General features: G+C 37.2%; 1 protein-coding gene and 1 pseudogene across 1 annotated transcript; both read right to left on the minus strand.

Annotated features, from left to right (window-relative positions):
• Positions 1-1,695: 1,695 nt before the first annotated feature.
• On the minus strand, positions 1,696-12,566 carry LOC107603015 (WD40 repeat-containing protein SMU1-like; annotated as a pseudogene).
• A 6,163-nt stretch (positions 12,567-18,729) lies between these two features.
• Positions 18,730-23,334, minus strand: LOC107603014 (40S ribosomal protein S6-like). Its single transcript, XM_016295676.1, has 6 exons — positions 23,241-23,334; positions 22,625-22,756; positions 20,639-20,849; positions 19,896-20,042; positions 19,054-19,211; positions 18,730-18,865 (listed from the first exon to the last, which is right to left on the minus strand). Exons 1-6 carry the CDS (start codon positions 23,244-23,246, stop codon positions 18,770-18,772), a joined length of 750 nt encoding a protein of 249 aa, XP_016151162.1. The 5' UTR covers positions 23,247-23,334; the 3' UTR covers positions 18,730-18,769.
• Between the last annotated feature and the right edge of the window lie 2,045 nt (positions 23,335-25,379).

The raw sequence follows: 25,379 nt of genomic DNA on the forward strand, positions 1-25,379 counted from the left end.
AGCAAAACTGACACACAGTGGTTGAATGCATGGCCTAGTCAGAGCCCAGACTTAAACTCCATTGAAAATCTGTGGAATGACTTGAAGACTGCAGTCCACAAACGGTCACCATCAAATTTAACTGAACTTGAGCAGTTTTGCAAAGAAGAGTGGGCAAATATTGCTACATTAGTAGAGACAGAGACAGATCCCAACAGACTTAAGGCTGTGATTAAAGCAAAAGGTGGTTCAACAAAATACCGACACAAGGGGGTGATCCTTTTTCCAACTTAGTGTTTCTGTTTTTTTTATTTTTTTCTGACATGTTGGTTTTATATCTTTTACTTGGATGTTATAAGTTGCAGTGAGTAAATACAGCTGGATAAAACACAAACCGTGTCCGTCTTCATTTCAGGCTGCAAAGCAACAACATGTGATTCTTTTATAGGGGATGATTAATTTCTCTACCCACTGTACTTTAAAGGCTGAGACATTTTTATTATTAGCTACATTTTTTTGCCTTTTTTTTTTTTTTGCTCCTTCTCACTAACAATATTAATTTACATAAACTGATTGTGCTAATTTTCTTCTTAAGGTTGTCTTCCCTGAAGAGAACTTCCTCCCATTAAATAAACTGAAGGAATTAGAAAGGTACTTACCTGAAAAACAGGCAAATATTGAGCCTGACGGCATGGATGATGACCTCTATATATACGCTGACCTTGAAGACTGTGATCTGACCCATGAACGCCACCATTACCATTATATAGAGGAGGAAGACTTTAACCCATCTGGAGGTGTCCAGTGCCAAACCTCGTAGAGATTCCTGTTCCCTTACACTCCCTTCCACAACAAATGCCACCTCTGCTGGAACACAAGGAAGAGGACCAAGAGGGAAAAGTTATTTACCTCTCAACTAGTTCTGTGCCTAGAATAAGACTTCTTAGTGCCGACCTCTTGTGTCATTGTTTGGAAGAAACTCCTCATCCAAAATTTTGAGCAAATAATTTGTGAAATAAACTTGGGGGATTTTTAAAATGAGTTGTGAGACTGGTGCCATAGACCTTCAATTGAAGGGAGAGTCTATGGAAATGTGTGTAGCAGTTACAGTGGAAATGGGACATTCAGGTCAAGTTGGTTGTGCCATAATCCCAGAAAATTTCATCTCTAAAATGTATTTACTTTGAAAATCAAATTTACATAATCAGTTTGAGAAAACATTACAATCTTTGTGGTGTTTTGTTTATTGCCAGTTAATTGTGGTTTACATGCAAGACATGTTTGATCTTGATGTTGTTGGAAATTTGCTTTGTGCCAGTTTATTCCTAAATGTTTTTCTAGAACATTTTAAACTAATAAGAGGGTTAATTAAGTTTATAATACATTTGAAATTGTGGTATTTCTAAAGAAGAGGAACATCTTGTTCAAAATGATGGCAGACTGTGATGCATTTCTTAAAAGCCTTATTTTGTAGAGAGTGATATTAGTTGGCTTCTTAATTGGTTGGTATTATTTTCGGTTTTGCAAGCAGATAAGTCTTATATTTGATTATCTGTGTTGACTGAAGATTTATTGAAAAATTTTGATATTATGACCAATAACTGCCATTCTGCCATTTGTAGTTCTATTTATAAAATAAATGTCACAATGTTATTCATTTTTTTTTGTAAATGTAATTGTATTTTTGGGGTCTGGGGGAATTGAATGTTTGGCTAATTATGCCAATATTAACCTTCCTCCTGTTTGATTAAAAAAATCATGATGTACATCTTGTATATGAAGATGTCTCTACAGCTTTATTAGAGATCTACTGCAAATATCAAGCACACATCTAACCAGTTAATGATGCATCTTAATGACAAATCTTCTTGAAAAAGTTTGTCATTAATTATTCATGCTTGAATTTTTATTAAACCGCAGCAATTTACCAACACTGTAAGATACTCAGAGACTTGCACTGTAAAGCAGTGTTATACCAATATTCAACAAAAATTGTGAATACCCTTGATTAAAAAATAATCTGTAATAATCAGAATACAAACCATACTGATTACTTCATACAGTATTGCAGTAACTGCATAATATGTTCACCTGCATGCAGTACAAGTAGATGTGCTTGGTTGAGTGTTAAAACACACCAAACCATTATAATCAACACAATATTGTACCATATGAATTCTAAATGTACACAAGTACAAATATGTGAATATGTCCTCATTGAGTCCAAGACTTGTGCGATGTCACATTATGAGCAAGTACACACTATTTGTCTTTGGCCAAAATGATCAAAGAAAATACATACATTCACATATAAGACGTCAAAGAATGGTCTGGAAAGAAAACCAGTACATTTACCACACTAATGTCGATCGGGCTAAATCTTCATGCAGATATTATCACAGACAATACTACAAAGCCCTTAATAATAATAATAGTAAAAGACCAGTACATCCATGCAGTATTTCTTGTTTTCCACTAGAGACTTCAGAGGAACGTTAGTATTACAGAATTGGATGTAGTTAATTTCAGATGTCAAAGAGGTCCCTTCATCTCAAGGTATGATGCTAATGTTCAACAGGAACATGAATCTTTTTGAGCGCTTTGAATGGAAGACCAATGTCATAGCAGGCGTATAAAGGCAGAGACATATGTGTGTGTGCAGGAATACCACAAATCCTGAACATAAAACTAAAAAAATGTGTACAGAGTCCATATTATTATGAAAGACAAGACTCAAGGCTTCCAGAGCTTGAGCAGGCCATCCTCGCTGTATGTGGCGATGAGATTCTGATGGGGGTGGTGAGTTATGCCAACCACGTCTTTTTCATGTACCTGTGGAGGATGCACACACAAACACTTGCTTAATTTAAAGCAGAGTTCATTTTATATCCAATTCAGTTTTGATATATATCTCCAACTAGTCCTAATTAGAGGTACAGCCAGTGTTTTGATTATAAATACCAATTGTTCTGGAATACCGAGAAGACAACTTCAGCTGTGAACCTATCACACTTCACCAGACTAAAACAGATCTTGTGGATATACAGCATGTGCTGTGAGGGCGGATGGTACCGTGAGGGTTCTCTCTAGTTTGCCAGTGATGGTGCTGAAGCAGTACAGCACATAGTCTTCTCCCACACAATAAATCCACTCTCCACGTGGAGACAACGTGCAGCAAACAAAGTCTGCCCCCTCTCGTACGCCTGAACAGAAACTCCTCATCACCTGGGAGGGAAAAGAGAGGGGGGCAAGAGAGTGAGAGTGAGAGTGAAAGTGCAATGCAAATGGGTAAAGGCACGCTTCAGAGAGTACCAAAAAGCATGCAAGAGCGAGTCATCAAATATGTCAAGAAAAGAGTGGGTGAGACGGCTGAATAGGGTACGCCTTATAAGCCATCAGACGGTCAGGATAATAAGTAAGTAGCTATTTTTAGCAAACCTCACAAACTGCATTGGAAGTTTGTTGCTTTTTAAACGTCTGCTCAACATCCAGCCTTTAGTCAAGGTTTCTGATTCATTAATGGTGTTATTTTGTGCCATTTATGCCGAATATGAAAACCAGTTACTGTAGGTTTCACTCTAGTGTAAGAGTCTTTTTAAAATAATAATGAGGAGGATGCAGAAGTATCTTGCTCAGTATATGCTGGTTCATTTTTGTTCTCACCTGGCCATGAATGTTCGTAACAACCACCGTGTTGGTCCTATTGCACACCACAAAGTGCTCAGGAGTCTTTGGGACAAGCACAACGCTGTTAACAGTGATGTCTGTACCATCAGGAATGTCAGGGGTTTTTATTGTGTGAGTGCAATCCATTGTCTTCATGCTCCAGACCTGAAAAAAGACAATTAAGCAAGGAAAATCCACACAAATAAATGGAAATATGCATAGGCTATTGCGTGTTGTTCGCCACAGTATGAACACTTACCTTTACTGTGCCATCTGCTGACGCGCTAATGACATGCTGGCCCTCGTGTGAGAAGATGACGTCATTTATATGAGCCGTATGGCCTCTAAACTCCTTCAGCATCTTTCCTGATTTCAAACCATGAAGCCTGATCAAAGAAATCCAAGAGTTAGAAATGAACCACAATTGACAAATTCAAATACATTCTTTAAAAAAAGTGACGCTTTAGCAAAGGAGTCATGAATGTCATGAATCATCAAAGAGACTTCGACAAAGAGAATTTTCATTCTAAAAATCATACATGAAGGTCATAATGCAGAACAACAGCTTTTGTCTGCAACATGTACAAGGTGATTTGATCATTTTCACAGATTCAACTTATTTCTTTATAAGGGAAGCCTGAGCAAAAGAGTGACCCCCAAAACAAAAAAGCAAAATACACACACACTCACACACAAAAAAAACAAAATAAAATATGGCATGGGGCGAGTAAAACAACACAACTTTTGTCTGCATTTTACAATGTGACTGTCTCAAATTCACAATTCACAAATCCAACATGTCTTTAAAAAGTAAAGCTTGACCAAAGGAGCTATAAACCAAACAAAACGAACCTAAACAAAAACCAAGCAAGGCACAATAAAAAAGCACAATACTATCAAACAAAAAGCAATATTATGTCAATCAATCAATCATTATCGTCAAAGATCTAAGAGAATACAAAAACCATGCATCAATGTCATACTAGGAGAAGACAGCAAAAAAAACAAAACCTTTCTCTGCAAATTTCAACGTGATTCTACCATCTTTACTGAAAGAATATTGTCCTCTCATGCACATGAAATTCCACCCACATGCACCATGAGAGTCTAGCACTACCGCCCAGCCGCAGAACTACTGCAGTCAGGACTGAGAGAGAGAGAGAGAGAGAGAGAGACTTTCGCTCTGGGCATGTGATGGAATATTCCTGACGACTCTTAACACCTAGACCTTGATTCGTTTCAATTTTGTCTAACTCATCTCTCTGTCTACAACAGAGAACAAAACAAAAATACAGCATGTTAACTGAAATACATCTATACTGCCATTTGTAATGTGCACTTGCCAAACCCCTCAAATGTACTCATTTCATACAAAGATTTCCAAACACATACATGCTCCAAAGACGACCAATGACATAAACAAACAAGAAAGGTAACCTTTTATATATCATCTTTAAAGCCAAGCTGGCAATCACGTGTCTCACACACTACTGAGAGCATAAATCCAATCCATTGCAAAAGGGGAGGGGCTAGTATTTATCAATAAGTGGCCAATAGCAGAGCAGCTTGCCACTTCACCGCCCCTCCCGGTCCCTATCCAGCTAAGGAGCTGGAATGACAAAACATCTGCCTCAGTCCGCTGCTGTTTGGGTAGCTGAGCAAGGAACAGAAACCCATTATCTGTGCGTGCTGCTTCTCTCAAGCACGTGGCCAATCCTGCTTCTTTCCACCCACATGCACCATGAGAGCCTAGAAGTAGAAGTACTGCAGTCTGGTCTGCGAGAGAGGGAGAGATGCTGAGTCTGGGCATGTGACGGAATATTCCTAATGATATTTAACACCCAGACCACGACTTTAGATTTCCTCCTCCTCCCTCGCCTTTTCTGTCTACAAAGTATCCATGGCAAAACATTCCACTAAGGTAGCCTACAGTTCCTACTGGACTCGTTATTGCATAGCAACTGATCATCTTGTTTCTTGTGCATAAAATATGCTCCTATTGTGAGATCCATTACATGGCTTTCTACCTTCTGTCACTTTTCCATCCAAGAAAATCAAAGCAATTAGCTTAAATATTAACAACAAATCTGGGTAATGCACCTGCAAAATTTGTGGCGAGATTCACAAAATATTCTTAAGAATAAAATTCTTCTTAACTGCTATTTTCTTACTTAAAAGAAAAACTTGAGAACTTTTTAGGAATGTGCTTATCTTTCTTCTTAAGATTGTTCTTGCAGGTATAGTTGAACCGAAATGAAAATTCTGTCATCATTTACTCACTCTCAAGTTGTTCTAAACCTGTATGAGTTTCGTTCTTCTGTTGAACACAAATGGAGATATTTTGAAAAATGTTGGTAACCCAACAGTTGACGGTAGCCACTGACTTCCATAGTATGAAAAAAAATAGCTTGGAAAAAAACTTGAGGGTGAGTAAATGGTGACAGAATGTTCATTTTTGGGTGAACTATTTATTTAACCCTTGAGCTGTGCTGAAAATCCTTTAACTAATTTAGTGTTCCTGTCAAAAACCTTTTAAACATTTCTTGTAAATTGTTAATGCCTACCTAAAACGGCTCGTTCTAACACACCCCCACATGTCTACATCACGATGTGGGAAGATTTGCATAACACCGCCCAAATGTTCACGCAAAGAAAGAACTTTTATTCTCGCTGCAGTATTGTTGTTGCCGCTGCGCCATTTCGTGAAGGCGCTGTGTGTTTCATTGTGAAAGCGAAACTACTTTGTTTGGCCTTCCAAAAGAGGACGATATCTGCTTCATCATGCCTGGAGTTGATCCGTGCTGGTTGCTGAGGAAATACAACAACCTTGCGCTGTGGATCACCGGATCGGCTTTCACCGTGGACGAAGCGAAGTCCAGCCCGGCGTCATCACATGTGGCTACACTGGGCAGTGTAGAGTAGGGCTTGTTGTTTTTTAGCAACATCATATGACCCCTTTAATGGTAGTATAACATCCAACTTGTTTGAAATCCCCATTGTTTAATGATTTTTTGGGGTTGTTTTTAATTAATTGTTGTAATTACAACTTAACACCAGCTTCATATGATAAATATTAATACTAGGAGTGTGAAAGATTATTTGCAAGATTATTTGAAAGATAAGTTACACCAGAAATCAATAATGTAAACCATGATTAGTCATGGTCATGCATGGTGTGATTCTTTTGCTGAATTTTTTTGTGAATCCGCCACTTGGAATGCCTGTCAAATGAGAGCCACTCAAATCATGACAGGAGTTAGATAACAGATCCATCTTCAGAACACAATCTAAAGGTGAACACCAATTATGAAATAATAAGGAGTGAAACAGTGCAGAGTCAGATTTGTAATATATGTTGCACCTGATGGTCTGGTCAAAGGAGCCACTTAATAGTTGACTGCTGTCCTTGTTGAAGCAGACACAGGTGACTGCTTTGCTGTGGGCTCGTTCTATTCTATTCAGACACGTCCCGTTCAGAATCCTCCAAACCTGGAATAACAAAATGATACATCTCATCACACAACAAACTGAACAGAGATAAGTCAAATCCATTCAACTGAACTGATGGTGTGCAATGAGGTCTAATTGGGAACATCATTATTCAGTGAAGATGATAAATCATCATTTTTAGCTCTCTGTGCCATGAAATACTGAATCGCGATCACATCGAAACAGGGATTATTTTTAATTAATAATAATCGATCAATAGATCAGTAGATCAAAGAAATCCAAGAGATCAGTTACTCTACTGTTCTTCATGTTATAATTGCAGGAGTGTAGTCACAACTGTAATCAGATGCTGTGTGATTAAAAGCCTAAATATATAAGTGCTTACAGGGTTTAATTAACATTTGCCTTCAGAGCTACTGCCCCCTGAGATTGAGGACTCTTACAATACCTCTGAAAAGCATCAAGGGGTTGGTGAGATTTTTTTATGTTTTTGAAAGAAGTGCTCACCAAGGCTGATTTATTTGATCCAAAAAATTATTGTGAAATAATACATTTTAAAAAGCCGTTTTCTACTTAAATATTTGTAAAAATGTAATTTATTCTTGTGATGGCAAAGCTGAATATTCAGCATCATTACTCCAGTGTTCAGTAACATTTATAATAGTTGAATCCAGTTGTGCTGTGAAATTTATTTGAAATACATTTTTGAAACATTCTAAATGACTTTAGTGTCACTTTTGAACAATTTAATGCCTCCTTGCCAAATAAAAGTATTAATTTTCTTTTAAAATATACTGTACATCTTACTGAACCCAAACTGCGTGTTGTAGTCATACAACAAAATCTTTCTTCAACTCACTCTGCCAATATACTAAAAAACGAGAAAGTATTCATTTGTTTTTCTATGTGATAAGGAGTAAGAATGTCTCTGACTTCTAGAAATCAAGAACGTATGTTCAAGTTCTACTACCTTTCAAATCCCTACCTGCTCCAGTATATATGACCAGTAATGTTTCACTCAACAAAGATGATTTTCTTTATATCAGTGTTAGAATATACACTACTGGTCAAAAGTATGGAATAATTAAGGTTTTTGAAAGAAGTCTCTTATGCTCACCAAGGCAGCATTTATTTGATCAAAAATACAGTAAAATCAGTCAAATTTTAAAATGTGATTTATTCCTGTGATGTCAAAGCTAAATTTTCAGCATCATTACTCCAGTCTTCCGTGTCACGTGATCCTTCAAAAATAATTTTTATAAAATGCCGAGTTGATGCTCAAGAAACATTTATTATCATCATCAAATGTTGAAAACAGTCTTTGTTGATATTAATATTTTTGAGGAAGCTGTGATACACTAACATTTAAAAGCTTGGCGTAAGATTAAAAAAAAGATGCATTAAATTGATCAAAAGTGACAATAAGGACATTTGTAATGTTACAAAAGATTTCTATTTCAAATAAGTGTGGCTCATTAAAATGTCTATTCATCAAATAATCCTGAAATTAGCATATTAGAATGATTTCTGAAGGATCATTTGACACTGAAGACTTGAGTAATGGCTGCTGAAAATTCAGCTCTGCCATCACAGGAATCAATTATATTTTAAAGTATATAAAAAAACTGTTATTTTAAACTGTAATAATATTTCACAATATTAATGTTTTTACTGTATTTTTGATCAAATAAATGCAGCCTTGGTGAGCATAAGAGACTATTAAAAATCTTAATTATTCTAAACTTCTGACCAGTTCTGCATATATAAATAAAAATATTATATAATTATTATAGAAATATAATACAAATTATTACATAATTGTTATTCAAGAAAAAAGAAATAAAAACAAGTATTTTTCCTCATTTATATGAAATACAGTTTATTTGATGGACAGTATATACTCACCTTCCGAATTTTACCAGTGGTGAAGTTCCAGACTTCAATGAAACCATCAACAGATCCAGTAATCAAGTACTGTCCATCAGGAGAGAATCGCGCACACTCTACATGGGACTTTGGCCCAAACTGTATCATACATGTACACACATGGACAAACAGAAAATCAAAAAACAACAATTAAAAATATATTATTATTTTAATAAGCACTTTAAACTATAAATATTGTTACAAAGCAGTTTTTGAGTTAATGCATTAACTTTGACCACTCTAAAAAAATGGATAATGTTTTTAATCATTTTATTTGAATCATTTTCTACACATTTTTTGCAGATGTCCCAGCACCCCTTTGAGATCCCTTGGGGTTCCCTGGATCCCAAATTGAAAACCCTTACCTAGACAATACCCACCTGCCTTGGGACACTATAAGCCTCCCAAAAATTGTATGCTGATATTAATCCAAAAGTGTGGTGTTAAAGCAAGCATGGTAGAACACAGAGAGTGCAAGGTACAGATGAAAGCCTCAGGTCACAAAAGCAATTAAATGTGCATATGCTGAGCCCTGTGGCATGTAGGATATTCAGATAAGATGCCTTATAATGCAGATGGGAATAGCATCCATTATTTATTTCTTATATTCTATATTATATTAAAACATTTGCACCACCTTTTTCAAACAGTAAGAATAATCATTTATAATTTCTCGAACAGTTAAACTGACTGAGATCACATTGTTGTGTTTACAGTACCTTTATGAGGCGACTGAGCTGTGTAGGGAAGCGCTCTTCCTCCATGTCCTTCAATGCACCTTTTCCCCGGAACAGTTCCAAAGACATACCTGGAGGTAAGAGACCCTGGTGCTGCTGCCACTTCAACGACTTCAAAGACAAAGTGTGGGAAAAGTAGAGGATGTAAAGTCAAATAAGAAAAAGCCAGGTAACACTGCTTAAGTAGTAGTTTTTTTTTTACTCACTAGCATTGCTAATGAGCCAAACTGACGTAGTGCTTTGGTTTCCTGTAACCTGTATAAAGCGCCCTCACATATACGGCCCTATAAAAACAAAGGATATTTGATGCATGCAATACAACAGCTACAACTGATATACAGAATGCAACAGGCTAGGTCAAAAAAGACATAAAAGGTAGCAAACCTGGCCCAGAAGAGCCATGAGACGAGAAGGTGGCACCAAGCAGACCTCTCCTGCAAAAGCTTGAGCAATAGCCAGTCTGCGCTTCTCTTTACTGCTGTCCACTGGATATGCCTGTAGGCCAGTGGCGAGACCAAAAAAAAAGCATAAATCATTGTTACACAAACATACATATCTTATTTATTTCCACCTTATTTTTAAGAGTGGGTGATGCCTTTTGTAACCTGAATGTGCGAGGCTTCTGGTGTGATACATTTCCAGTTGTTTTAGTTACACATTCAAACATTTCTGTTGATAGAAAAGTTTACAGTATTCGGGTATTCCGTTCAAATAAAAGTGTGAAGGTTTAAAATGTTTGAAAATGAAGAATTTAAGCCATAAATATCAGTATTGCGACTTACAGTGTAATATATATATATATATATATATATATATATATATATATATATATATATATATATATATATAAGGCTTATATTTATTAAATGTTATTTTTTTTATTTTACAAGGTAATTGTATTTTGCGACTGTAATATAATTATATCTTAATTTTTTTGGAACTAGTTTCATTTTATTTAGTAACTTTCAGGAGGGTGTACTCATTTTTGCAACAAAACTTTTTAGCACATTGATAAGAAAATCATATTTTCCTGAATAATTTTGACTTGCTTCTTTTGTACAAAACACACACACACACACACACACACACACACAAATCTATTTTAAGATCTGAATGTGATTACATCTGGCAAATTATTCAAATAATGACTTAAAATCTAAGGGGATAATTCAAGTAAATATTTTACATTTGAGGGGTTCACTTGACCAAAGGGTCTGGCAACCCCTGCACTAGAGTGTAAATCACCAATAAGAATTTCTCAGCCATTTATATATATCTAAACATCTCACCTAACCCATTAATCCAGTTACTAAATGATACACTGTAAACATTTACCTCTTGTGATTCAAAGTATGGCTTGCTGAGAAGGGTCTCCAGGTGCGAGTAGCGCTCAGGTTGAGTGTGCTTCAGCATGATCATGGGATCGGTCTGCTTTAATAAACACCGGGCTGCTCCCAGCTCACCCAACTCAATCAACTCCAGCACAATCTACACATACAACCAGACATCACTCGGTTCTTTAAGAAAGCAGTTTGAACACACACTGATCAGTAAGAGTCTGCGTGAAGATTCCATTTGCTATTGACATGCTATTCACTTATGTACCTGTTCGTACAGCTCAATGAGCAGCTTGTCAGGAAGCTTCAGATACTGGATTGCTAGCAGCACTATATCCCACTGGCCGTTGTTGATATCGGAGATGAAGCTGTCGATGCTGTCGACCGTGTGGAGCGAGACTGCCGTCTCCTCTTGAAGCATCGCCAGAGTGCGGTGCAAATTATTTTCCTTCAGATATTGCATGATCAGACGAATCACGCTGCAAAAAGTGCCGGACGCCGTTAATACGAGCTGTCACCGGAGCTTTACACAAACATCAACTAAACTGTATCAGTATTTAACTGCAGGGTTTAATTCCCGATCCCATCCAGTTAGTGCTATTACAAAAATTACTCAAAGTCACAAGCTTCATTAAGTTTATCCGTCCATAATAAAGCATTTTGATTTTTTTCTGGAATCATAAGACGATTAAATACAGTGTCAGAATCCCATTCATTCGATTCGAAGTGAATAACGGTTTACTTACTCTGCTGATTCCACTTCAAGGTCCATGGCTGCGAGGTTGTTGATGAAATCGGCGTCTAGATATTATGTGCCAACATTCTCCAGCAATGCTTAGTGTTGGTCCTCAGCCACGTGAACACCGTGTGGCCGTGACCGCCCAGTACACGTGCTGTTGTATTTATTGCTCACACGTCTGAAATCACGGAAACCTCTCACAAATTGTTGCGGATTTTTGGGAGGGCGGATTAATGACGAGTCTGGAGAAATTAATGGGGAAAAAACCCCGCAACGTTACCATCAGGTGCAGAGAGACCGTGCAGATGGTGCATCAAAGCCATAAAGCTGATGTATTATAAGCACCACAATTAATATGGTTCAATCAATCATTATTTAAAAGGAACGCAACTGTACAGACGCTCATCATCTTTAATAAAGCGTTGGGTTATTAGCAATCGACAGTAATTGTCCATTTTTCCAATAGAATACAGAAGAATCGATTTAGAATACAGAGCACACAGGTGTCGCATCCCAGCATGGCAAGCCGTATTAACATAATAATAATACGTTTTATTTATACAGCGCCTTTCAAACACCCAAGGACACTTTACATAAGGTAAATAACATAGTATACAACATATAAACAGCCAAACAGCAGACAGAGGTGAAAAAAATATGCAATATACAAGATAAGTTACAAAAGCATAGAACAGAAAATTAAGGCAAGCAATTAATTAAGAAACATTGTGAATAGGTGAGTTTTGAGAGCAGTTCTAAAGGTCTAGAGTGAAGAGATAACACGGAGATCTTGTGGTAGTTTATTCCAGAGCTTGGCAGCGGAAATGCAGAAAGCCCTACCACCCACACTAGATAGCTCGAATTTTGGTACTGCAAGCAAATTTTCAGAGCTCGATCTCAAAGCACGGGCAGGGACATAGGGGAGAATTAATTCAGAAAGGTAAGAAGGTGCTAAACCATAACTGGCATTGAAAACGAAAACAAGATTCTTAAACTGAATACAATAGGTGACAGGGAGCAATTGTAATTACTGTAAAACCGGAGTGATGTGGGCAGATTTTTTGGTAAATGTAAGAACACGAGCAGCTGAATTTTGGATAAACTGCCAGTGACTAAGGACTTTGTTGGGTAGGCCATAAAACAAGGAGTTACAGTAATCCAGACGCGACGTAATAAACGCATGAACAACAGTTTCAGCATCTTTGAATTTTAAAGATGGTCGTAGGCGGACAATATTACAAAGGTGAAAAAAACTGCATTTGACAAGCTGATTGATGTGGGATTCAAAACGTAGACTAGAATCAAACATTATACCAAGCGAATTTTGGTACTGCAAGCAAATTTTCAGAGCTCGATCTCAAAGTACGGGCAGGGACATAGGGGAGAATTCATTCAGAAAGGTAAGAAGGTGCTAACCCATGACGGGCCTTAAAACTGAATACGATAGGTGACAGGGAGCTAATGTAATTGCTGTAAAACCGGAGTGATGTGGGCATATTTTTTGGTAAATGTAAGAACACGAGCAGCTGAATTTTGGATAAACTGCCAGTGACTAAGGACTTTGTTGGGTAGGCCATAAAACAAGGAGTTACAGTAATCCAGACGCGACGTAATAAACGCATGAACAACAGTTTCAGCATCTTTGAATTTTAAAGATGGTCGTAGGCGGACAATATTACAAAGGTGAAAAAAACTGCATTTGACAAGCTGATTGATGTGGGATTCAAAACGTAGACTAGAATCAAACATTATACCAAGACTGTGTATAGTGGAGGAGGGATGGACTATAACTCCGTCAATGTTAATGGAGTAGTCAGGTTGGGAGGAGACAAGGGATCTAGGGCCAACTAACAGAGATTCATTTTTTTCAGTATTTAACTTTAATACATTTTGTGCCATCCATACTTTGAGATCATGCAAGCAAGATGTAAAAGAAGAAGGGGGGAAAACATAATTGGGCTGTACGGTAAAATAGATTTGCGTATCATCAGCGTAACTGTGGAAATTTAAACCATGGTGCCGGATGATCTGACCCAGAGGAAGCATATAGATTAAGAATAAAAGTGGACCAAGGACAGATCCTTGAGGCACTCCACGAGAAAGTGACAGAATGAGATTTGGATTTATTAATGCTAAGGAACTGTTGCCTGTCTGAGAGATATGAACCCAGCAACTGTAAGACAGTATCAGTAATACCAATCTCCGACAAACGAGATAGGAGTACAGAATGGCAAACAGTATCAAAAGCTACACTCAGGTCTAAAAGAACCAGAAGGCTGAGGGCACCCGAATCAGAAGCAAGGAGGAGGTCATTCACTACTCTTAGAAGGGCAGTTTCTGTACTATGGAGAGGGCGAAATCCGGACTGAAATGATTCATACAGATTATTTTTATCCAAGTGAGTCTGTAATTGTTTGGCGACCACCTTTTCTAGGACTTTAGATAAAAAAGGAAGGTTAGAAATTGGTCTGAAATTACTTAGAACTGTGTTGTCAAGGCCAGGTCTTTTAAGTACAGGGGTGATCATAGCTATTTTCAATCCAAGCGGTACTTAACCAGTCAATAGGGAACAATTTATCATGTGGGTAGAGGGGAGAATGTATATCTGCTACTAACAGCCTACTTATTTTTCAGTTACTACTACGTCTTTCAGCAGTGACTACTGTCTTTTTCTATTTATTTAACTATTCATTACATACTAGTTAATGCACTTGACTATTATCTACTCAAGTATATGTTAGTACTTATACTCTTACTTGTTGCTTTCCAAAGAATTTAAGAATATGCGGTTTAGATTACTCAATTTTAGCTAAATTCCACTATCAAAAAAAAAAAAACCCCAATAGAACCTCCAACACTAGTATCTATTATAAATTACTAGTAAAACTGTAGAAACAACTGGAATTCACACTCTAGTCTAGTCAGAAATGTTTCTATCTCAACTACAGACAGTGTTAGTACTTTTCTAAATTTCTAATGTTTTCAACTGTTAATCATTTTCAAGCATGTAAACCAGGCAAGGTTAACCTTACAGTAGTACTGAACACTGATTACTGTCAGACTTTCAAAATCCTTCATCACTTGAATTAAGATTATAATATCTAAATTTTAAAGGGGTCATATAATGCTATTTTAAAGATCATTATTTTGTGTATTTGGTGTAACAGAATATGTTGACATGCTTTAATGTTCAAAAAACACATTCTTTTTCAAATACTGTACATTATTGTAGGTCCTCTATGCCCCGCCTCTCTCAAACGTTTGACAAGCACAGTCTGCTCTGATTGGCCAGCTGACCCAGTTGCACAAATTCGAACATCTGGGTTGTGCTGTTCTGTTGTAAATAAATGATTCCTAATTGCATCTACTTCCGGAAGGCCAAATAAAGTGATTTTTCTTTTGCACAGAAACACAGCGTCTCGCTGACATGGCTGCATCAACACGACTGCTGTTCCTGAAACCACGCGTTCTTTCTTTGCGTGCACATTTGGGCGGCATTATGCTAATATTTCCACATAGTGATGTAGATATGTGGGGGCATGTTAGAACGAGTAATTTTAGGTAGGTGTGGCTGACTCTTAACTTTTATAAAGAATATCTCTTTGGATTTGAGACTTTAGTCTTTGCAACTTTACAGATCTTCTTTATGCAACAAGAGCTTGTAACACTCCAAAGAGAAAGGAAAACTTGAAATCGCATCATATGACCCCTTTAAAGGAGACATTACATGCAAAATATCTTCATTTGCATATAAATATGTCTTGGTAGTGCAGACACAATCCCTCTACAATGATAAAAATCCATTCACTCCTTTGTTTAATCCCCCAAAAACCTAAACAGTTATCAAGCCAAAATTATGTCATATTGCTCAGGCCCCTCCCACGACCGCTGGCATACTGTCCCATATTAGCATATTTCCACCCTCAGCCAGTTATACAAAGTGCGTAATTTTCTCCGCGCTCGAACAGCTGTAGCGACAACAATGTCTTGTAAGCAATGCAGGTGTTTTGTTGTTAGATGTAGAGGAATATAAGAGTCCTAATTTTCTCAAGACATCAGATCCACTGGGGATGCAAAGGATTAGCTTTTGATTTTGATGGAAATGCGCCAAATTCGTTTATGTCTGCGCAAATCATTTTACTCCAGACTGCTTTCTGAATGAGGGACAATTCAAGGCAGATTTTGTTAAAAAGTTAAAACTCAAGGATGAATCAGTACCCATTGTTTGTGATCCAGCTGCACCTACAGAAGTAGGAAGTCTCACACTTTATATATTTTTTATGATTATTTGCTCTTCCACAGAAGAGAGGGACGGGGTGAGCAGAGCTTATCATGTAAAGAGATATGCACCAAAATGAGTCGCTGTGAACAGAGCTGTTTTTGACAAGGTAAAAAGGGTGTTATTTTAAACGACCACTGAGACCATTTCAAGAAGACCCTAAAGAATCATACCCTCCTCACTACCAGGAAAAAAAAAAGATTTGTGATTTTAGTATTTTGTCATGTCATTACATTGTTTAGAGCATAACATTTTTTTTTTTTAAATAATTTTTTTTTTTAAATATTTTATTCGTGTTATGCTCTGGTCCTCTGTAGAGGACATCGGGACTTTAAAAAGTCCCGTTTAAAAAAATAAAATAAAGACAGGAAAAGGCAAAAACAGTGGGATTTTTGTTTTAATCAAAAATCTATTTTAAAATGCTTATACCAAACTTTATATAAAGATAATTCTCAACTATGTTATGAAAGATATTTTCTTTATGCAAAATGTGTGTAAAATGGCCATAAACAAGTTTATTATATACAATATAGCTATAAACTATCTAATTTGCATATTAATTTGTTTTTGTGGCAACATAGAATGAAAAATAAGTTCAATAATGGCAGTAATAATTAGCAAGATTTTCATATCTCATATTTAATAGGAATATTGATATATAATTTTTTCTCTATTCATTTGTCTCCCAAAATGTGTAATAAACATGCTTTAAATCCTGGTGTCCTCTACAGTGGACATGTATGAAATGAATGTCCCGTTTCATAACAGAAGGTCATATTTTGATTTGAAACCCCATAACATTTCCCTGAGATGTTGATTTATGACAAACATTTTGACAATTAGTCAATTTAAATGATAATTGCAACATATCATATTTCCATAAGGGTGTTACATTTGATCACTAAATGAATGTCAGCCATTTTTAAAGACCAAGGGAGTGGTCATGATGAAACATCCAATAATTTGGGATCTCTGAAAAGCCCTGAATGTGCTCTGTACAGGATATCCAGAAACTGTGAGGTAACATCTGAGAGAAATCGCTAAAACATAATGTCCTCTACAGTGGACTAAACTCCATAGTTGGTAGTCAGGAGGATACCAACTTGTGGAAAATGGGCATCCAATGTCCCATTTGAAGCACAGCCACCACAAAATCAGACTTTATGATCATTCTGAGGTTAAATACAGATTTAAAATCATAACAAGAAATAGTTTCAGAACCATGATACTGCTTTTTTTTTTTTATCTGATCTTTGAATAGCTATGACAGGAAACACTGGAATCGAACAATACCTTTGGAAAAAAAAAAAAGTTAATCTTAAAAAATAAAGCATTTACATAAACCCAGACTCTAAGAAAAAAAGGTACAAAAGCGGTCACTGGGGCGGTACCTTTTCAAAAGGCACACTTTTTGTACCTTTTAGGTGCTAATATTTACACTTAAGGTCAGGGGTCACCAAACTTGATCCTGGAGGGCCGGTGTCCTGCAGAGCTTAGCTCCAACCCTAATCAAACACACCTGAAGCAGCTAATCAAGGTCTTACTAGGTATACTTGAAAATTCCAGGCAGGTGTGTTGAGCCAAGCTGGAGCTAAATTCTGCAGGACACCGGCCCTCCAGGATCAAGTTTGGTGACCCCTGACCTTAAGTGTAAATATTAGCACCTAAAAGGTACAAAAAGTGTGCCTTTTGAAAATGTACTGCCCCAGTGACAGCTTTTGTACCTTTTTTTTCTGAGTGTATAGGAAATAAGAGTTATCAAATAAGCATGTTACAAACTCCTGAAATGTTGGGTGTTTCATCTTTCAGAGCACTCACTGCAATTTATGAAAGAAATCAATTAAATCAGTATGAGGGGAAAAAATCAGTTGTAACCCCCCCCCTTTTTAATCCTTAATTTTCACAAGTAACTAATTTAATTACACTTTCTCAGTAACTGTAACTGATTAGTTACTTTTATTTTGTAATTAAATTACATAATTCCGTTACACAACTAGTTACTTCCCAACACTGACTACAGAACCATGCATTGAATAACTACGTGTCAATACTAGGGTTATGACTGCTAGTATATATATATATATATAAATGAACAGGCTACAAGTAACAAAAATAGATACTGTTGTTAGCATACAGGATTAAATGTTAAATGGCCTTCCATAGTATGCTCGCATAGCGCCCCTCTGGTCACACGGAGAATTAGTTTACTCTGCCAGGCATTGTAACGAAAACAGAAAAGGTATAAGACTATTTTAGGGGTCTTGGACATATCAGGAGTTACTGACCAGAAAAAGTGTTCTCCATGCATGAACATTCAAAAAGTTTCTCCTTAGTGTTTGAGCTTGAAACCAGTTACCCTTTTTTTGACATTTTGGTAATCTAGGTTAGATCTGAACTTTTTAACAATCTTTACATGAAACCCATTGAGACTTATGATTCATTTAAAACTACTGGTTAGAAAGGTGTACACTTGACCAAAGTCATCTTGATTGACAAACCTTAACGTCTCACCTTACAGTTGCAAAATAATTGTAGAATGGCCAAAACAAAGAGACTAACAAAATTCAACTTATTACAAACGCACTACCTTACAACAGCGTAATAAAAAAAAGACCATTTAGAATGTTAAACAAAATCATGTTTTATTTGTGAGGTCTCACTTCTGGCTTGACTCGGACTTGGATGTGGAGGCTCTCAGAGAGGACAGACGGCGTCTCTTGGCAACCTTTTCTTGACGTTTCTCCTTGGCCTCCTATAAAAAGAACATTGATATTCAGCTTTTACATCATACAACACAACGTGTGCTTTTTCATTAATAAAGATTCAATTGAGGCGTTTCTTTTTCAGAAGTCACCAAAACTTTATTCACATAGCTAGGTTAAATTGTAGGAAGACACCATCAATTAGACTCTTCACTAAACAAAAACAGCAGCCATGTACCTTCATCCTCTTGGCCAGCAGTTTGGTGTATTCTGCAGCCTCCTCCTTGTTCTTCAGTGTGCGCTGCTTCTTGAGAGCAACGCGTCTGCGCTTGTGCTGCAGCACACGTGGTGTAACCAGGCGCTGAATCTTAGGGGCCTTAGTCCTGGGTTTCTTACCTGTCAGAAAGAGCCTGGTCAGTCTCTGGATACATTTAAAACCCTTATGGTCCATAGTTTATAGATAAACTAGATAAACTAGTTGCAGGCAAACGAATCGAGTTGACGTGATATTGAATACAAGGTGAGAAGCCACTTGTGACAGTACAAACAGCAGAACATAACCACCATATTAAAGATCTGGTTTGAAATCATGCTAGGGACTCTATTTATGTACAACAAATCTAAAACGCCTGCATTTCCAAACAAACATCACTCTAGAACATTTTCCCTCTAGCTTCTGTTATTTATAAATAGAAAGTGCAGCATCACAAAAAGTTAACAAATAAATTTGGACACCTTTTAATGCATATAAGACCCTATTCCAGTTCTGTAAACTATGCACTGCAGAAAGTTTGACAGAGCAATTCAGGACAACCAGCCGCTCATCATATGAATGGGGTTGTTATCCGGTTAGCAGCTCCACTGTTGCAGCTGGTACCCCGACCAAGCTACTGATCAGCCAAAAAGGGCCTGCGATGTACCGCAAAAAAATTCAAATCATGCATTTTTTTTACATTAGTAATAAATATGCCTCTTTAAGCAGTAACATAACTATAGTGGCTTAAGTCAAGATAGTAGGCTCAATCTCATGACGCAATATTTACTCACATTATGAGAAATACTGAGCATAAGCAGTAATACCTTCCTTAGTGAGGGGTCTCCTGACCACATACTGCCTGACATCATCCTCTTTGGACAGGTTGAAGAGCTTGCGGATCCTGCTAGCCCTCTTGGGTCCCAGGCGGCGAGGGACAGTGCTATCAGTCAGCCCAGGAATGTCCTTCTCACCTGAAGGAGAAGTCTATCAGACAGATGCTATGGAACAGGCCACTCAAGGTGTAGACATTCAAGATACCAGCTTGACCGTTTCTATCGCATCACACTTGCCTGGAGTACCTGCTCCCATTTACAAACAATATGCAAAGCAATAATTTTGGCAGAGCAATGCAGTACAACCAGCCACTAAGAACATGATCAGGTCGTTATCCGTTAGCAGCTCCACTGTTGCTGTAGGCACCACACTGTCCCCCCTTTGAGGTTACCATCCAACCAGAAAGGGTCTGCTGGTGTGCCATCTATGAATCATAAGTTCATTTGCACCATTAATGAAATGGCTCTTAAAATGAAAATTCTGCCATTACTCATCCCAGTTTCGGAATTCTGAATTTTTTTACAGTAAGTGCCAATGGGACTGGAACCTGTTTGGTAACCAACATTTTGCAAAATATCGTATTTTGTGTTCTGCAAAAAGTCAGTCAGTCACAGAGGCTCGATGGAATTTTAATTTGTGTTAAATTTAATATGGCATCTATCCCTTTAATACAAAGTGGATCCACAATCTGGATAACACCACAAATTAAATAAAATCTTCTAAGTATACTCACCCTTCCTGATAATGACCAAGTTGAGAACGCTGAGGTTGGCATCAACGATGCAGCCGCGGACAGACTTGCGTTTACGCTCACCAGTACGGCGAGGGCGGTAACAGGAGTGACCCTTGCTGAGGAGGAGACGCACACGTCCATGGGTCAACACACCCTGCTTCATGGGGAAGCCCTGTTTGTCATTGCCTCCGCTGATGCGCACAACATAGCCCTACAAGATAAACACAGTTGTGCCAATTTTAATGTCAGTTTGAATAAGTTTTTAAGTTATAAGTGCAGCATGGTGAATATTGCAGTTGTCAAGTCCACTTAAATGTGGAATACACTACACGCCTTTTGCCCCGAATTGTACTCTGGAGGAGTCGGTGCTAGTTGCCTAAAGTCAAAAGCAGTTGCAGATTTTGGGCAGTCAAGAGATTTCACAGAAAATCATGTAGTGTATAATGAGAACAGAGCTTTGGACTATGATTCCGTTTAATCGGAGGACATCAAACAAGCTTGATATTTTGAGTCATTTTAAGGCCGGACACCACACAACTTTTCTCCGGATTTCTCCAGAACAATCTGGACGAAAGTCTGAGCCAGATTTAACAGAAAGAGCATGAAATAAGTAAACTTTGACTAAAAGCTTCAATTAAAACAATTTGAAGAAATTTGGACACCTTTGCATAAAGCACCTAAACTGCAGAAAGTTTGACAGAGCGATGCAATACAACTAGTTACTAATAACATGAACAGGTTGTTATCCGGATAGCAGCTCCACTGTTGCTTTTGGCACCACACTGTCCCTCCTTTTAAGCTACTGATCAGCCAAAAAGGAACTGCTAGTGTGCCACAAAAATAAATAAAACTCATTAGACAGCTTTTGACTGAGATCCCACTCTACTGGAGGACTTCAAACACGTTAGATATTTTGAGTCGATTTTAAGGATTGAATACACTTCACAACACATTTGCAGTCATTGAATCATTGCTAGTTTAAAGAAGTTCAAGCAAGTCTGCAGATTTGGGGCAAGCCAAGTTGACGTTTCACAGTAAACTGCATAGTGTATTAACGGCACAGATTTTTTTTAGCTTCAGACTATGATTTCATCCAATTAGAAGTTACCAAGCATGTTTGGTATTTTCAGACAATTTTAAAATATTGTTTTCATTTGTCAAGTTAATGCAGTAATTTGTTGCATTTGGAATGACTTGAAAGTGTGAGATCAGTCATTTGGTGCAGTGGTTCTCAATCCCAGTCCTCACGACCCACGCTCTGTATATTTAGCATGTCTCTAGTTTAACACACCTGATTCAGATAATCAGCTCGTTAGAAGAGAGCTCCATAGATGAACTGTGTTCCGATTGACAGGGTCCCTACACAGTGTTCATTGCTCCCTACTCCCTGAGCACGGGAAATCCGTTAAAGTTTACTTCACTTCAGAACATTCACGGATTTGCGCTCCGCCATGGCCTGCAGAGTCTTCACACACAGAAGAAACTTACTACTAAGTGTGACATAATATACCTTTGAAAAATAAATACAATTTAAATCTCACACTTTAATGCCCTTTGAATGGAACACATACCCTCCCTTCGAACTGGAATCATAGCGGAATATCCTGTGAAAACGTCCACTTCGCAAGGCGCTTACGGTCGAATAGAACAAATGTCTTAAGTGATAAGACATACAAAATGTGCAGAGCAGAGGGTCGCGGGGACTGGAATTGAGAACCACTGGTTTAGCGTGTGATGTCCAGCTTTTCTTCTGTGACCATTTTCAAAGTTAGCAAGACTATGATGCCTAGAGTTTAAAATCCATTCAGATTTTAAAAATCCTTTAGTGCATTTCAATATCTTCAGTCTTAAACTGAAGGCACTGGTCAAAGGGAACCAGAGTAATCAAGACTTGAAGTGTCAGACTTTTCTGCTTCACATGAAACATTAAAAGGCTGGAAATGCGCACATATAAAAGTAGGGATGATTCAAGTTGTAATTACTTACCTTCCACTCATCACCCAGAGAGTCTGCTGCCACCTCTGTGGCCATGCGCTTCTCGTAGAAGATCCTTAGTTTGCGCTCATCATCGACTTCTATCAGCTTTTGGCAGCCAGTGGCGGGGAATGAGATATTGAGCTAATTGGACAAGTAAAAAAACAAAAAGACAAGATAATTAAGCTGTGTGCTGTAGTTATAACTGTGATTTACAACCTCGGGGGAAACGAAAGCCTCTAGTCTCTGCTAGCTAAACAAGCGCTAATGCAACAGCAGCGGATGCTAGCTCGACACTCAATACCAGTCTGCTAGAACGTGTCCCCACATTGTAATTACAGCTACAACAATGGCGACTAAGTTGACTAATTAACCGTAGCTCGCAAGCATTTTCTAGTTTTCTAATGTGCTCACTGCATGTTTATTGCGGGCGCTGCCATGTTGCCGCACTTCCACCGCTGTGCTGCTAACGTAACAAAATCAACCTCCATCCCTCAAACTGTTTGTGTCCAAGTCGATTACCAGAAGTTCATCGGATTGTTTTGAGACTGTAAAGCGGAACTCATTCGATATTTCCAGCACATTGTGAAATATAAAACTTATAAAATAGCTTTTTCTGTCACCCTACCTTCATTATGGAGGACTTTCTCGCCCGGAGTCCACCACCGAAAAGAGACCGGATATCCGACTCGTAGTCTCACATAGACTTCCAGGTTATCGCGAGAATATGTTTTGTCGTTTGAAATAGCATGCGCACAGTAGTTTTAGAGGAAAATTGTGTTTTTACCAGGCTACACGACAAAACTATGAATATATCAATATTTTTCATTAAAAAAATAGAAGCATTGAAGATGTTAAAACGGGCATGTTAGTAAGTTATTGATGATGATTTTCATAAAGCACATACAAGTAATGCATTACTATTTAAATATTGTTTCAATACTTTAGAGGAAAATTGTGTTTTTACCAGGCTACACGACAAAACTATGAATATATCAATATTTTTCATTAAAAATAGAAGCATTGAAGATGTTAAAACGGGCATGTTAGTAAGTTATTGATGATGATTTTCATAAAGCACATACAAGTAATGCATTACTATTTAAATATTGTTTCAATATTGAACTGAATATATTACGTTATGTTAAATCATTTTTATTAGCTACCTTTATAGCACTATATCTGTCCGAGCTAACAGCTGTATTTGTTCCCCTGAAATGTTTACACTTCTTTCTTTTTTTTTTCCTTTTTATATGAACTCCTGTTCAGGTTATAGTTTTTGAATCTCCAGTGCTCAGATACAACGGTTTATGACATGCACAGCCGATGTAAAGATATTTTTACATCAAATATTTACTATTCAACAGCAACCAGAAACAACAATGTAGCAGAGGCACTTCACACACAAACAGTTCGCTTTTAATTTTATTTACATTTTGTTCTAGCTATGATAGTTCCTGTATTCACCCACTGCATGCACACTGACTAGAGCAAAATAATAGGCAATAAAAGTCATCATTAATTATTATTTTATCGCTTTTGAGGGTACTGATGAATGCTTGGGTCAACCAGCACGGGACCGTTTTGATGTGAATGTTGTCCTTCTTTTGTTTTGCATTGACAGTCCTCTATTATTTTTACAACTTTTATCATTTCTGTGTTGTCAGTGCATTTTAGTTTCACAGTCTTGGAAGTGATGATAACCGGTGAGCAGACAGAGCAAGGAAATAAGCCTCCTTCAGCCCCACTAGCGGGCGCCGTAATAAAAAGTCAATATACAATTCCAAATGTACCCATAATAATCACCCATAATAAAATAAATGAATGCTCCACAACATAAAGGTCTTAAATAGTCTAGTCTTTTACGTGAAGTTTGAGTTTTAATTTCAGCACAAAGCGGCACACATACACATTCAGAATTGCGTGATATAAACTCGCAATTGCGAGATATAAATTTGCAATTCTGAGAAATAAAGTCAGAATTGCGTGATATAAACTCGCAATTCTGAGAAATAAAGTCAGAATTGCGTGATATAAACTCGAATAAACTTTGAGTTTATAACTCAAAACTCATCTGTTTAGCTGTGCATTTATTGAATGAGCACTGTGCGATGTCCGAACTGATTGCACTATATTTTATGTATAATCATTTTCTATTCTTAACCGTTTTAAATTCATTTTAAACCTCTTAAATACATTTTTTAATCATTTTCAACGTTTTTTAAATTCCTTGTTTTATTGTTGTGATTATTTTTTTCTTTTCTTTTATGTAAAGCACTTTGAATTACCATTGTGTATGAAATGTGCTATACAAATAAACTTGCCTTGCCATAAATAAAAATAAAGGTGCCAGTACTGTTAATAATATAGCCTAATAAAAAGTCAATATACAATTCCAAATGAAACCCATAATAAAATAAATGAATGCTCCACAACATAAAGGTCTTAAATAGTCTAGTCTTTTATGTGAAGTTTGAGTTTTAATTTCAGCACAAAGCGGCACACATACACAACTACAATTAACTGAATTCTAAAGTTTTTTTAATCAGCCAAATTTTGGTTTTCGTATGTGTTTTATGTTATCCTGTGTAACCACACATTTGTAGGCCATTTTTTATTCATTATTATTTTGGCATCAAGAAGCCCCTCATCTGGACCCTTTTGACATTATCTGGGTTTCTTAGAAGCAGATGTCATCATAGTTGAGTGAAGCGCTGAATGGAAACGACACACACATATATATATATATATATATATATATATATAT

The sequence above is a fragment of the Sinocyclocheilus grahami genome, unplaced genomic scaffold (genome assembly GCF_001515645.1).
Source record: "Sinocyclocheilus grahami isolate Dianchi unplaced genomic scaffold, SAMN03320097.WGS_v1.1 scaffold339.1, whole genome shotgun sequence".
NCBI classification, from domain to species: domain Eukaryota; kingdom Metazoa; phylum Chordata; class Actinopteri; order Cypriniformes; family Cyprinidae; genus Sinocyclocheilus; species Sinocyclocheilus grahami.

Bases quoted from the DNA above. Each gene is read 5' to 3' on its own strand.
- LOC107603014 (XM_016295676.1), bottom strand. The intron at 20,043-20,638 runs GTGAGTATACTT...CTTCTCCTTCAG, and splicing joins CTTGGTCATTATCAGGAAGG to GTGAGAAGGACATTCCTGGG. The intron at 19,212-19,895 runs GTATTACTGCTT...TCTTTCTGACAG, and splicing joins GAGACCCCTCACTAAGGAAG to GTAAGAAACCCAGGACTAAG.